The sequence below is a fragment of the Zophobas morio genome, unplaced genomic scaffold (genome assembly GCF_036711695.1).
Source record: "Zophobas morio isolate AGI-343-1 ecotype UQ-CSIRO unplaced genomic scaffold, CSIRO_AGI_Zmor_V1 ptg000018l, whole genome shotgun sequence".
In the NCBI taxonomy this organism is placed as follows: Eukaryota; Metazoa; Arthropoda; class Insecta; order Coleoptera; family Tenebrionidae; genus Zophobas; species Zophobas morio.
In genome coordinates, this window is record NW_026972123.1 from 1438819 (window position 1) to 1452625 (window position 13807).

Genomic DNA, 13807 nt, shown 5'->3' on the forward strand with positions numbered 1-13807 from the left:
CACCGGGCTCAAAGTCCATGTTAACTGGCCCGATAAGGACGATTTTGTTTGTTAACTAGGAAACACGTGAACACCATCTGCGCCCCCATGTTATCACCAAGATTAGCAACCTATCCTTAAAAAACGCCTAATCGCAGCGATCATCTCAAAAGTGCAGCCATCAAACTCAAAGATAACGATTCTTCGTTTTTGTTGCTAATTTATATTTTTATTATTTGATTTAATTAGCTGTCATTCCGGCATCTGTCAGACGCCGCAAACGTCAAAGTTTGAGGTTATGCAAATAACTATGTCAACCGTTTCCGTGTTTTGTTGTTTGCGGGGCTGTTTAGATGGTTTTAAGTTCAACCCGAGCGTGCCGCATCTCCCTAGGGAGAACCCCATTCAGCTGGACACCGCGTTTATGGGTAAGTACCCCATTCGGCCACCCCCGATTTTCAACCCTATGTTTACAGGCTACGAGGTGGTCATAGTGAAAGGGGGCCAGCGGGTGTGCGGAGCAGGAGCAGCCCTCGGTAACGTTCACTTTTATTTTTTAACGTAGATACTTTTTAGTAAGAAAGTCGGTTAAGATCGGTTCGAAGGACTGAATTGTCAGAAACGCAACTTGCGTAATTTTTATTGTTGGGATTTTACTTTTTGCTTGTTTTATTACTTGTCATAAATTTTTCGGTCAAATTTAACGATAAGAGGTTTGGTAAATATATCGGAAAATTCACCAAAGATTTATTAGTAAATCTCAATACAATCAGATGTTTTTTTAAATAATATTCACTGGAGCCTTTGAATTTTGTATTACCGTTTTATTATTGGTTTGTAATGGCTTGGATTTGACTGATTTGAGGTGCGTTATTGACTAAATAATACCCGAGGGTATTAGGAATAGTTGCCATTGTAAAGTCAACAGAAAACGCAGTCGGCTGGAAACATTACTTAGTGTATTGCTGGTTGCGTAGATATGGGGACAACGTTAATTTATAGTTATTATCGAAAGAAACCACGATTTCTCAAAATATAAAAAAACCAAAGAATTTTAGAAATTCAGTTAGCTAGCGAAAATATCCAAAAAATTTAAAAACTTCAAGAATTTAAACACCAAGAAACTAAAAATAATTTCAAAAATTAAGAAATTCAACAAACTCAATAAATCCAATTATCTAAAAAAAAAACAACAAAATATCAAAGAATTAAAAAATACAAGAAACCCAAGAAATTAAAAAAACTCAACAAATCCAATAATTCCCAAAAAACTAAAAAATTCAAAAATCAAAAAAACTAAGAAATTAGAAAGATACAAGAAATTCAATTATCCAAAAAATCGAAAATGTCCATAAAATTTGAACGAATCCAAAAAATAATGAATTTAAAAATTCCAAGAAACCCAAGAAACAAAAAAAACTCAAGAAAACCCAATAATTCCAAAAATAAAAACAAACAAAAAATTGTAAAAATTTTAAAAACCCAAGAAATCAAACAATAAAAAAAATGGATAATTCAAAAAAATCCAGTTGTCAAAAAAATCGAAAATATCCATAAAATTCGGAAAAATCCAAAAATTAAAGAAATCCAATAATTCAAAAAATCTTAAAAATCCAAAAAGTCCTCAAGAAATTCAAGAAACTCAAGAAATTCAATTATCCAAAAAAATTAAGAATATCCATATATGTAATTAAAAAAAATCCAAAAAATCAAAGGATTTAAAAAATCCAAGAAACCCAGGAAGCTAAAAAATTCAATAATTCCAAAAATATAAAAAATAATTTCGGAGGCTTCTACGGTCCAAAAAATCACAAAAACCAAGAAATCAAAAAATACAAGAAATGCAAGAAATTCAAATTATCCAAAAAATCTAAAATATTCAAATCAAAATATAAAAAAAAGTAATCTAAAAATTGAAATAAATTAAAAAATCCAAAAATTCAAGAAATCAAAAAATCAAAAAAAATCTGGATAATTCACAAAATCCAAGAAATGCAAGAAATAAAAAAAAAAAAACCTCAAGAAATCCTATAAATAAAAAAAAATGCAAAACCCAAGAAACCAAAAAATACAAAAAATCCGGAAAATTAAAAACATACAAGATATGCAAGAAATCCATTTATCTAAAAAAATTGAAAATATCCATACAATTAAAAAAATCCAAAAAATCAACGTATTTAAAAAATCTAAAAAACCCAAGAACCTAAAAACTCGGGAAATCCAGTAATTCCAAAAAATAAAATATTCAAAAAATTTAAAATTAAATAATTCAAAAAACCCAAGAAATAAAAATTCCAAAAGAAACCGAAAACGCCCAAAAAATAAAAAATACAAGAAATCCACTTATCGAAAAAATCGAAAAGAAAAATATTCATGAAATTCAAAAAATCGAAAATTTTCAAAATACATGTTTAAAAAAAATCCAAAAAATCAAAGAATCTAAAAAATCCAAGAAATCTAAGAAACTTAAAAAACTCAAGAAACCTAGTACATAATTTAAAATCTAAAATATTCACAAAGTCCAAAAAATTCAAGAAACTCAAGAAATCCAATTATCCAAAAAAAAATCGAAATTATCCGTAAAATTCGCAAAAATCCAAAAAATTAATGAATTTTGAACCTAAGAAGCCAAATGAATTTAAAAAATTCAAGAAACCCAAGAACCCAAAAAAATTCAAGAAATCCAGTAATTCCAAAAAATAAAATATTCAAAAAATGAAAAATCAAAAAGTTCAAAAAACCCAAGAAACAAAAAATCCAAAAGAATACGCAAAAAACCGAAAAGTACAAGAAATTCCAAGAAATCCAATAATTGCAAAACTAAAGAATTCAAAAAATCCAACAAAAAAATTCGAAAAAAAATCAAATCAAAATGCAAGAAATTCAATTATGTATCGAAAAATGGAAAATACAAAACATTAAAAAAAAATCCAAAAAAATCATAGAATTTAAAAAATCCAAGAAACAAAAAAATCTCGAGAAATTCGATAATTCAAAACATAGAACAAATTCGAAAGCCCAAGAAATCAAAAAATCCAAAAAAAAATCCGGAAAATCCAAAAAAATCCAAGAAATGCAGGAAATCCAATTATCCAAAAAATCTAAAATATCCACAAAATTCGAAAAGTAAAAAAACCAATGGATTTAAAAAATCCAAGAAACAAAATAAACTCAAGAAATCCAATAATTCTAAAAATTCAAAAAATAAAAAAAAACAAGATGTGAAAAAAATCCAAAAAATCGAAAATATTAAAAAGAATTCAAAGATTCAAAGAATTTAAAAAATTCAAGAAATTCAAGAATTACAATTCAAATAAAAAAAAATCGAAAATATGTATAAAATTCGAAAAATTCAAAATAAATGAATTTAAAAATTTAAGAAACCCAACAAAAAAATCCAAAAAAAACCAAATCAAAATGCAAGAAATTCAATTATGTATCGAAAAATGGAAAATACAAAATATTAAAAAAAAATCCAAAAAAATCAAAGAATTTAAAAAATCCAAGAAACAAAAAAAAACTCGAGAAATTCGATAATTCAAAACATAGAACAAATTTAAAAACCCAAGATTCAAATCCAAAAGAATCCGAAAAAAATCCCGAAAATACAAGAAATTCAATTATCCAAAAAATCAAAAATATTAAAAAATCGAAGAAATTCAAGAAACTCAAAATACTCAAGAAATCCAAAAATCTAAAAAATCCAAAAAGTTCAAGAAATCCATTTATCCAAAAAAATCGAACATTGGAAGAAAATTGAAAAAATCAATGAATTTAAAAAAGCCAAGAAATCCAAAAAACAAAAAAAAAACTCAAGAAATCCAATAATTCTAAAACTTCAAAAAATAAAAAAAACAAGATATGAAAAAAATTTAATAAAATCCGGAAAATTAAAAAATCTAAGAAATGCAATACATGTACCCAATTTTTCCCAAAAATCGGAAATATCCAGAATATTAAAAAAATATAAAAATCCAAGAAACCCAGGAAACTCAAAAAATTCAAGAAATCCAATAATTTCGAAATCCAAAAAAATCGGAAAATAAACCAAAAAATAAAAATTGTCCAAAAAATCGAAAAAACTGAATTCATCCAAAATAAAAACAAAAATTCGAAAAAATCCGTACAATCTAAAAAAAAAAAACAAAAACCGAAGAAATCCAAGAAATCTAATAATTCCAAAAATCGACAATATCCATAAATTTGAAAAAAAAAACAAAAAATTAAAGAATTTGAAATTGAAGGAATCCAATTATTAAAAAAATTGAAAATATCCGAAACATAAAAAAATTAAAAAATCCAAGAAACTCAAGGAATCCAATGATTCCAAAAATCTAAAAAAATAAGTAAAAAAATAAATAAAAGTTATCAAAAAAAACGAACACTCCAAGAAATTAAAAAGACTCAAGAAATCCGATTAATCAAAAAATCGAAAATATCCAAAAAAATAAAAATAAATACAAAAAATCCAATAAAAGCCAAAAAATATATAAAATCAAATTATTGCAAAAATCGAAAATTTTCAAAATCTTTAAAAAATCCAAGAAACTCAAAAATCTCATGAAATCCAATCATTCCAAAAATCCAAAACAATCGGAAAATAAAAAACCAAAAAATAAAAATTGTGCAAAAAATCGAAAAAACTGAATTAATCCAAAATAAAAACAAAAATTTGATAAAATCCGTACAATATAAAAAAAAAACAAAAATATAAGAAATCCAAGAAATCTAATAATTAAAATCAAAAAATCCAAAAAGCTCAAGAAATCCAATTAACCAAAAAATCGACAATATCCATAAATTTGAAAAAAAAAAACAAAAATCAAAGAATTTAAAAATCCAAGAAATCCAATAATTCCAAAAATCTAAAAAAATCAGTAAAAAAATGAAATAAAAATTATCAAAAAAAAAAAACGAACACTCCAAGAAATTAAAGACTCAAGAAATCCGATTAACCAAAAAATCGAAAATATCCAAAAAATAAAAATAAATACAGAAAATCCAATTAAAGCCAAAAAAATCTATAAAATCAAATTATTGCAAAAATCGAAAATTTTCAAAATATTCAAGAAATCCAAGAAACTCAAAAATCTCAACAAATCCAAAACAACAAAAAATAAAAATTGTCCAAAAAATCGAAAAAAATTGAATTAACCCAAAATAAAAACAAAAACTCTAAAAAATCCGTACAATCTAAAAAAAGAAAACAAAAACCGAAGAAATTCAGAAATTAATAATTCCAAAAATCAAAAAAATCTAAAACCCAAGAAATGCGAGAAACACCAGAAATTAAAAAAACTCAAGAAATCCAATTAACCAAAAAATCGACAATATCCATAATTAAAAAAAAATCAAAAAATCAATAACTCCAAAAATTAAAAAAACAAAAAAACAATAACTCCAAAAATTAAAAAAACAAAAAAACAATAAAATCCGAAAAATCTATAAAATCCAAAAAAATCTAAGAAACTTAAAAAGCTCAAGAAATTCAAGAAATCCAATTATTAAAAAAATTGAAGATATCCATAACATTAACAAACATCCAAAAAATCAAAGCATTTAAAAAAATCAAGAAACCCAAGAAACTAAAAAACTCAAGAACTCCAAAAATTCAAAAAATTAAAAAACAATCCAAGGAATTTTTAAAATCCAATAAAATCCGAAAAACTCAAAAATACAAGAAAATCCAAGAAATGCAGTATATTAAAAACCGAAAATATCCTAAGCATGAAAAAAATCAAAAAAATACAAGAAACTCAAAAACTCAAGAAATCCAGTCATTCCAAGAATCCAAACAAATCAGCAAAAAAACAAAAAAAAATCCAAAAAAAAAACCGAACACTTCAAAAAACCCAAGAAATTAAAAAAACTCAAGAAATCCAAGTGACAAAAAAATCGAAAATATCCAAAAATAAAAAAAATACAAAAAATCGAATCAATTTTAACAATTTAAAAAAACGAAAAAATTCAATAAAATCCGAAAAATCTATATCATCCAAAAAAATCTAAGAAACTTAAAAAGCTCAAGAAATTCAAGAAATCCAATTATTAAAAAAATTGAAAATATCCATAAAATTAACAAAAATACAAAAAATCAAAAAATCCAAGAAACCCAATTTCCTATAAATCGAAAATATCCTAAAGATAAAAAAATCCAAGAAACCCAAAAACTTAAGAAATCCAATCATTCCAAGAATCCAAAAAAATCAGTAAAAAAAATGAACACTCCAAAAAAACCGAGAAATTAAAAAACTCAAGAAATCCAAGGAACCAAAAAATCGAAAATAATTAAAAAAAATACAAAAAATCAAATCAGTTCTAACAATTTAAAAATACGAAAAAATTCAATAAAATCCGAAAAATCTATAAAATCCAAAAAAATCTAAGAAACTTTAAAAGCTCAAGAAATTCAAGAAATCCAATTATTAAAAAGATTGAAAATATCTATAAAATTAACGAAAATTCAAAAAATCAAAAAAAATCCAAGAAACTAAAAAACTCAAAAAATCCAATAAAATCCGAAAAATTCAAGAAATACAAGAAAATCCAAGAAGTGCAATATATCCAAGTTCCTATAAATCGAAAATATCCTAAACATAAAAAAAATCTAAAAAAAATCCAAGAAACCCAAAAACTTAAGAAACCCAATCATTCCAAGAATCCAAAAAAATCAGTAAAAAAATTAACCCTCCAACCCAAGAAATTAAAAAAACTCAAGAAGTCTAAGTAACCAAAAAATCGAAAATATCCAAAAAATTAAAAAAAAATACAAAAAATCAAAGAAAAACGAAAAAATTCAATAAAAACCAAAACATCTAAAATCCAAAAAATCTGTGAAATTCAATAAAATCTAAGAAACTTAAAAACTCAAGAAATCCAATAATTCCAAAAAAAAACCGTAATTATCTAATCCAAAAAAAAAAAAAAATCCAGACAATCTTGGACCAATTTTTTATTTCTAGAGTGAAGTTTGTGTAAGTGACCCAATGTTTTTGCACATACTCCTGCCGTAGTACTTACTACTCTGGGCCCATAACCTGTTGATCTTCCGGATTTTACCTTTACTTCTTATAATCTAAAAAAAAAATCATTTTGTGTAATTAATGTTGTTGTAATTAAATACAGGTAACGCCCCCCTCGTCCAATCCAAGTCCTACTTCGAAGTGAAAGTGCAGCAAGGGGGCTCCTGGTCGATAGGCTTGTCGACGCGACAGACTGACTTAAGTTTAACCAAAGGTACCACCTCTCCTTAATCCACCACCAGACTCATTCCTGTGTTTCCAGGAGGTATGGACGAGTTCTCGTGGTGTCTCTGCAGCGACCACATCATCCGCCACAACAAGCAAGAACTCTACAAAATAAACATCTCGAACGGGTCTTCTGGGGAGATCGCGGGTATCCAAGAGGGCGATGTGATAGGTGTGTCGTTCGACCACATCCAGCTCAAGTTTTACGTAAACGGAACCGAGATTGATTACGGAGTGACCAACGTCAAGGGGACTGTGTACCCGGCGCTCTACGGTAAGTAGCTGCGTGGTGGCTGAGCCGACTTTTGATTGGTTTGTTGCAGTCGACGATGGTGCCATCTTAGATATAATCCTAGACAATTTTAACTATTCCCCGCCGTCGGGTTTCGAGAAAATCATGCTGGAGCAGTCGCTGCTTTAAATCGTGATCTCAATCACATCACAGTATTTTTTATACTATTTATATTTTTTTAATTATTTATTTTAACGTTAAGAGGTATATGAACAAACAGTAATTTAAGTGTGTATAAATGTATAAACTAAGATTGGATGTATATACTATTCCAGAGAAATCTCCATCCAGCAGTTATAGTACTTGGAATTTATCGTAATTAGGTTGTAAAAACGGCTCATGCGCTTTCTCTTTGTTCGTACAAATAACTATACAATAATTTAAACACTTTTAACATATCATGTATGATTCAATAAAGATTCCACCACTAAGCAGCGAGGGGTTCAGTTTGTAATTTTAAATGTAAGTGAGATTCAGATCATTGCAACTGCAATACTACAATTATTTTCAGTTGTACAGAGTGTCCTGATTTTGAGGTGTAACTAACCATGTCCATGGCAACGAACGTTCAAATGTCATAATTATTCTGACAACTGACGCATTCACAGGTCCCTGGATGTAAGAGCGATATGAAAACTCGAGTTCTCGATATCTTATTAATTGGAAATTTTGACACATTTCGATTGACTTGGTCTTACGCTTTACAACCACTCTGTATTTTTGGTTTTTAGAAATGGAAGGATTCACAAAAAATCGCAGTAGGGTTATTTTTGAACGCTCATGCGCTTTCTCTTTGTTCGTACAAATAACTACACAATAATTTAAACACTTTTAACACATCATGTATGATTCAATAAAGATTCCACCACTAAGCGGCGAGGGCTCATTTATAGACAAATCCTCATGTAAAAAGTATATATATTTTCGTATGTATGATACATGCACCTAAATATATTACAGGAGATAACAAACTAAAAACAACTAAGTACTACAAATATATCTAAAAATAGTCTAAATAATCAGTCAAATTATGAGGCTAACGTATCCGGATAGACGATATGTTCGTTATTTAATACATTAAAGTAATCACTTAGAAAAATAAATGCAATACACAGTATTGAAACAAACTGCAATAAACACCGAATTGCAAAGTATAACGTTAATCACATAGTAGGGCACCAGATTGTCTTAACAAGTATCCTCTTTTTTTAAAAAAATAACTACCAGTTCGATAACCCTGTTAATTATTTAATATCAATACAAGACAAATAACCTAGGACCTTAAACGATTGCACTCACTTAAACCAACTTAGAAAATAAATTAGCTGCACTAATACATATCTTTGGTATACGCGTTCGTTAAAACCTAAAAGGCAGTGTTAGTGTCGGAATCAACATCGCAAACGAACAAAAATGAATCTCTGATTTGATTGGTGATTTCCACTGTCTTCTATCTGAGCGGTGACTAGTGACAAATGAAAACAGGTGTGTGGTGTGTGCTGAGTGTACAGTGTTCTATATGGCAGACATTTTGGCTAAATTTAATAAAGTAACTTACGTCTTTCTTACGTTTTCCATCTTATTGTCACGTCGATGGTTCAGTTATTGGTAACGGAATGGCTGCGTGGAAACGGAACGTTGTTTGGCGAAGACGAGGTGGAAAAGGGGATAATGCGAATATGGCTACGAATACTTCAAGCCAGAAACCAAGTTAAATATTAACCGCTTAGTGTAAGTAGTTTTGCGCTGATATTTGTTAAGATGTGTACATTTCTACGCCACTGGTTTTGAAATGATTTATGAATAAAGTTTGTAATTTTAAATGTAAGTGAGATTCAAATCTTTGCAGCTGCAAATCTACAATTATTTTCGGTTGTACAGAGTGTCCTGATTTTGAGGTGTAACTAACCATCTCCATGGCAACGAACGTTCAAATGTCATAATTATTCTGACAATTGACGCATTCACAGGTCACTGGATGTAAAAACGATATATGAAAGCTCTATACAGATGAGTTCTCGATATCTTATTAATTGGAAATTTTGACATATTTCGATTGGCTTGTTCTTACACTTTACAACCACTCTGTATTTTTGGAGTTCCGATGTTGCCACGTTATTCCAATTTTCTTGGTTTTTAGCAATGGAAGGATTCACAAAAAATCGCAGTAGGGTTATTTTTGAATGTTCAATTATTACAATTTTCAGTTTTTTCAATTGTCAAGTACTTTCCACATTTAAAGCTGACAGTTGACATATCGACATATTTTCTATTAGAAAAACTGAAGTATCGATATTTGGAAATTTTAAAGTTTGAAAGTTTTTACAAACACTCTGTACATTAAAATTTGATTTAAGTGGTACCACAACAAAGCGCGTGCCTTTATTTACCAACATATTGTACCACAGATTTTAAAAATGACAAAAAAATCAAAAAACCCAAGAAATCAAAAATCCAAGAAATGCAAGAAATCCAATTATCGAAAAAATCAATAATGTCCACAATTTAACCTTCAAACTACCGGGTGGGAAAATTTACACATCGTTTCGGGTGGGGTCCGTTTGGACCCCATGGCCTTTTTTAGCCAAAATTAAAGAATTAATCAAAAATTTTTAACGAATCCAAATTATTTATTAATTTTAAACACAACCAAGTTAAAAAAATTACATAACAATATTAAATAAGCATTTTTCGTTACAGTTTTTTGTTCCAGCATTCCTGACATTCAACGTTACGAGTAGAATATTCTCGGCAAACAAATCTTTTGCAGGAAATGCAAAAATTTCTTGATTTCTGTCCCTGCTACTTATATAGACGAAGCAGCGTCCGCGGGATTGTACTGATATCGATTTTGATAACGTGCCATTGATAAAACAAAATTAAATTTTTTACAGTGATTACATTGTCACACTGACACCGATACTGACACTTGCAAGTCAGTATCAAAACTGCAACGCCGTCTATAAACTAGTAAAGAATAAAACAATGGTTTTTGTAAGACTAAATTCCCAGAATAAGACCTGCAGGTGCAATAAAATCTCCAAAATATAGACAAAAAAATGGCAACATAAAGAACCAGGTGGGGTCCATGCGGACCCCAAGAGACTATTTTTTTTTTTTTGTTACAAACTGTTACACCTATACAATTGATATATTTTTTGTATGCATAGCAAAAGGCCTTAACCGAAGCTACTAAAAATACCACTATCGTTAAACCAGAAATAACGGGAAAAAATAGGAAAATGTAACAATGGGGTCCATTTGGACCCCACCCGGTAGTTTGATGGTTAAAACAAATCCAAAAAAATTAAATAATTTAAAAAATCCAACAAATCCAAGAAACTTAAGAAATCCAATAATTCCAAAAAAAATCAAAACATTTCAAGAAAATTAAAAAAACCCAAGAAATCCATTTATCCAAGAAAATCGAAAATATCCATAAAATAAAAATTGTAAAATAAAGATTGTACAAACACCCTGTACATTAAAATTTGATTTAATTGGTACCACAACAAAGCGAGTGTCTTTATTTAAGCCTCACAAAATATTGTACCATACCACAGATTTTAAAAATAAAAAAAATCCAAAAAAAATCAAAAACCCAAGAAATCAAAAATCCAAGAAATGCAAGGAATCCAATAATTCTAAAAAAAATCCGAAAAATCCAAGAAATGCAAGAAATCCAATTATCTAAAAAATCGAAAATATCTAAAATATTAAGAAAAAGTAATCAAAAAATCAAAGAATTAAAAAAAATCCAAGGAACCTAAGAAACAAAAAGTCCAAGAAACTCAAGAAATCCATTTATCTAAGAAAATCGAAAATATCCATAAAATTAAAGAATTTAATCTTTTTCTATTAGAAAAACTGAAATATCCATATTTGAAAATTGTAAAGCTTGAAAATTTTTACAATTCACTCTGTAGATTAAAATTTGAATTAATTGGTACCACAACAAGACGCGTGTCTTTATTTAAGCCGCACAAAATATTGTACCACCAGATTTTAAAAATAACAAAATAAATAAATAAAAATCAAAAAACCCAAGAAATCTTAAATCCAAAAAATTCAATTATCTAAAAAATCTAAAATATTCAAAAGAATCCAAAAATCAAAGTATTAAAAATCCAAGAAAGTCAAGAAATCCAAAAATGAAAGAATTAAGAAAATCTAACAAATCCAAGAAATAATTTCAAAAATTTTTTAAATCCAAGAAGTTCAAGGAATTAAAAAAACTCAAGAAAATCCAAAAATTCAAAAAAATCAAAACATTTCAAGAAAATTCAAAATCCCCAAGAAATAAAAAAAAAATCCGAAAAATTCAAGACAATTTTCTAAAAAATCAAAAATATCTAAAATCTTAAAAAATCAAAGATTAAAAAAAATCCAAGAAACTCAAGAAATCCAATAATCCCAATTATCGAGAAAATCGATAATATCCACAATATTAAAAAAAATCCAAAAATGAAAGAATTTAAAAAATCTAACAAATCCAAGAAATCCAAAAAATTGAAGAAATCTAATAATTTCCAAAATTTTACAAATCCAAAAAGCTCAAGAAATTAAAAAAAACTCAAGAAATGTAAAAATTAAAAAAATCAAAACATTTCAAGAAAATTCAAAATCCCCAAGAAATCCAAAAAAATCCGAAAAATCCAAGAAATGCAATTTTCTAAAAAATCGAAAATATCTAAAATCTTAAAAAAATCAAAGATTTAAAAAATCGAAGAAACTCAAGAAATCCAATAATCCCAATTATCGAGAAAATCGATTATATCCACAATATTAAAAAAAATCCAAAAATGAAAGAATTTAACAAATCAAAGAAATCCAATAATTTCCAAAATTTTACAAATTCAAAAAGCTCAAGGAATTCAAAAAAACTCAAGAAATCCAAAAATTAAAAAAAATCAAAATATTTCAAGAAAATTCAAAATCCCTAAGAAATCGAAAAAAAAAAACCGAAAAATCCAAGAAACGCAATTTTCTAAAAAATCGAAAATCTTAAAAAAAATCAAAGATTTAAAAAAATCCAAGAAACTCAAGAAAGCCAATAATACCAATTATCGAGAAAATCGATAATATCCACAATATTAAAAAAATCCAAAAATGAAAAATTTAAAAAATCTTAACAAATCCAAAAAATTGAAGAAATCCAATAATTTCAAAAATTTTAAAAATCAAAAAAGCTAGGAATTCAAAAAACTCAAGAAATCCAAAAATTCAAAAAAAGCAAAACATTTCAAGAAAATTAAAAAACTCCAAGAAATCCAAAAAAATCCAAAAAATCCAAGAAATTCAATTTTCCAAAAAATCGAAAATCTCTAAAATCTTCAAAAAGAAAATCCAAGAATTAAAAAAAAAATCAATAAACCTAAGAAACAAAAGGCCCAAGAAATTCAAGAAAATGGAAAATATCCATAAAATAAAAAAAGAATCCAAAAAATTTAAGAATTTAATCTTTTCTACTAGAAAATACTGAAATCTCGATATTTGAAAATTGTAAACCTTGAAAATTTTAACACCCTCTAGATTAAAATATCTAAAATCTTCAAAAAAAAAATCAAAAATTTAAAAAATCCAAGAAACCTAAGAAACAAAGAGCCCAAGAAATTCAAGAAAATGGAAAATATTCATAAAATTAAAAAAAAAAAATCCAAAAAATTTCAGAATTTAATCTTTTTCTACTAGAAAATACTGAAATCTCGATATTTGAAAATTGTAAACTTTGAAAATTTTATGAACACTCTGTAGATTAAAATTTGAATTAATTGGTACCATACAATATTTTGTGAGGCTTAAATAAAGGCACATTTAAGCCTCACAAAATATTGTAGGAGATTCTAAAAAAAAAACCAAAAATCCAAAATCCAAAAAAATATATTAAAAATCTAAAATATTCAAAAGAATCGAAAAAAATCAAAGAATTAAAAATCCAACAAATCCAAGAAACCCAAAAAAATCCAAGAAATCCAATAATTCCAAAAATTCAAAAAAATCAAAACATTTTAAGAAAATTCAAAAACCCCAACATAATCCGAAAAATCCAAGAAATGCAATTTTCTAAAAAATCAAAAAAATCTATGAATTAAAAAAAATCTAAGAAACCTAAGAAACAAAAAGCCCAAGAAATTCAAGAAATCCATTTATCCAAGAAAATCGAAAATATCAATAAAATTAAAAAAAAAATCCAAAAAACTGAAATATCGATATTTGAAAACTGTAAAGTTCAAAAGTTTTTATAAACACTCTGTACATTAAAATTTGATTTAAGTGGTACCACAACAAA

General features: G+C 27.0%; 1 protein-coding gene across 1 annotated transcript; it reads left to right on the forward strand.

The window, feature by feature from the left end:
- The first annotated feature begins 270 nt into the window (after nt 1-270).
- Nucleotides 271-7952, forward strand: LOC135130842 (SPRY domain-containing protein 7-like). The gene is made up of 5 exons (XM_064058273.1): nt 271-407; nt 456-515; nt 7105-7215; nt 7264-7500; nt 7550-7952. The coding sequence occupies exons 1-5, from the start codon at nt 278-280 to the stop codon at nt 7645-7647; spliced, it is 636 nt and encodes a 211-aa protein (XP_063914343.1). The 5' UTR covers nt 271-277; the 3' UTR covers nt 7648-7952.
- The last annotated feature ends 5855 nt before the right edge of the window (nt 7953-13807 follow it).

Bases quoted from the DNA above. Each gene is read 5' to 3' on its own strand.
- LOC135130842 (XM_064058273.1), top strand. From the start codon at position 278: ATGCAAATAACTATGTCAACCGTTTCCGTGTTTTGTTGTTTGCGGGGC. The intron at 408-455 runs GTAAGTACCCCA...CTATGTTTACAG, and splicing joins GCTGGACACCGCGTTTATGG to GCTACGAGGTGGTCATAGTG. The intron at 516-7,104 runs GTAACGTTCACT...AATTAAATACAG, and splicing joins CGGAGCAGGAGCAGCCCTCG to GTAACGCCCCCCTCGTCCAA.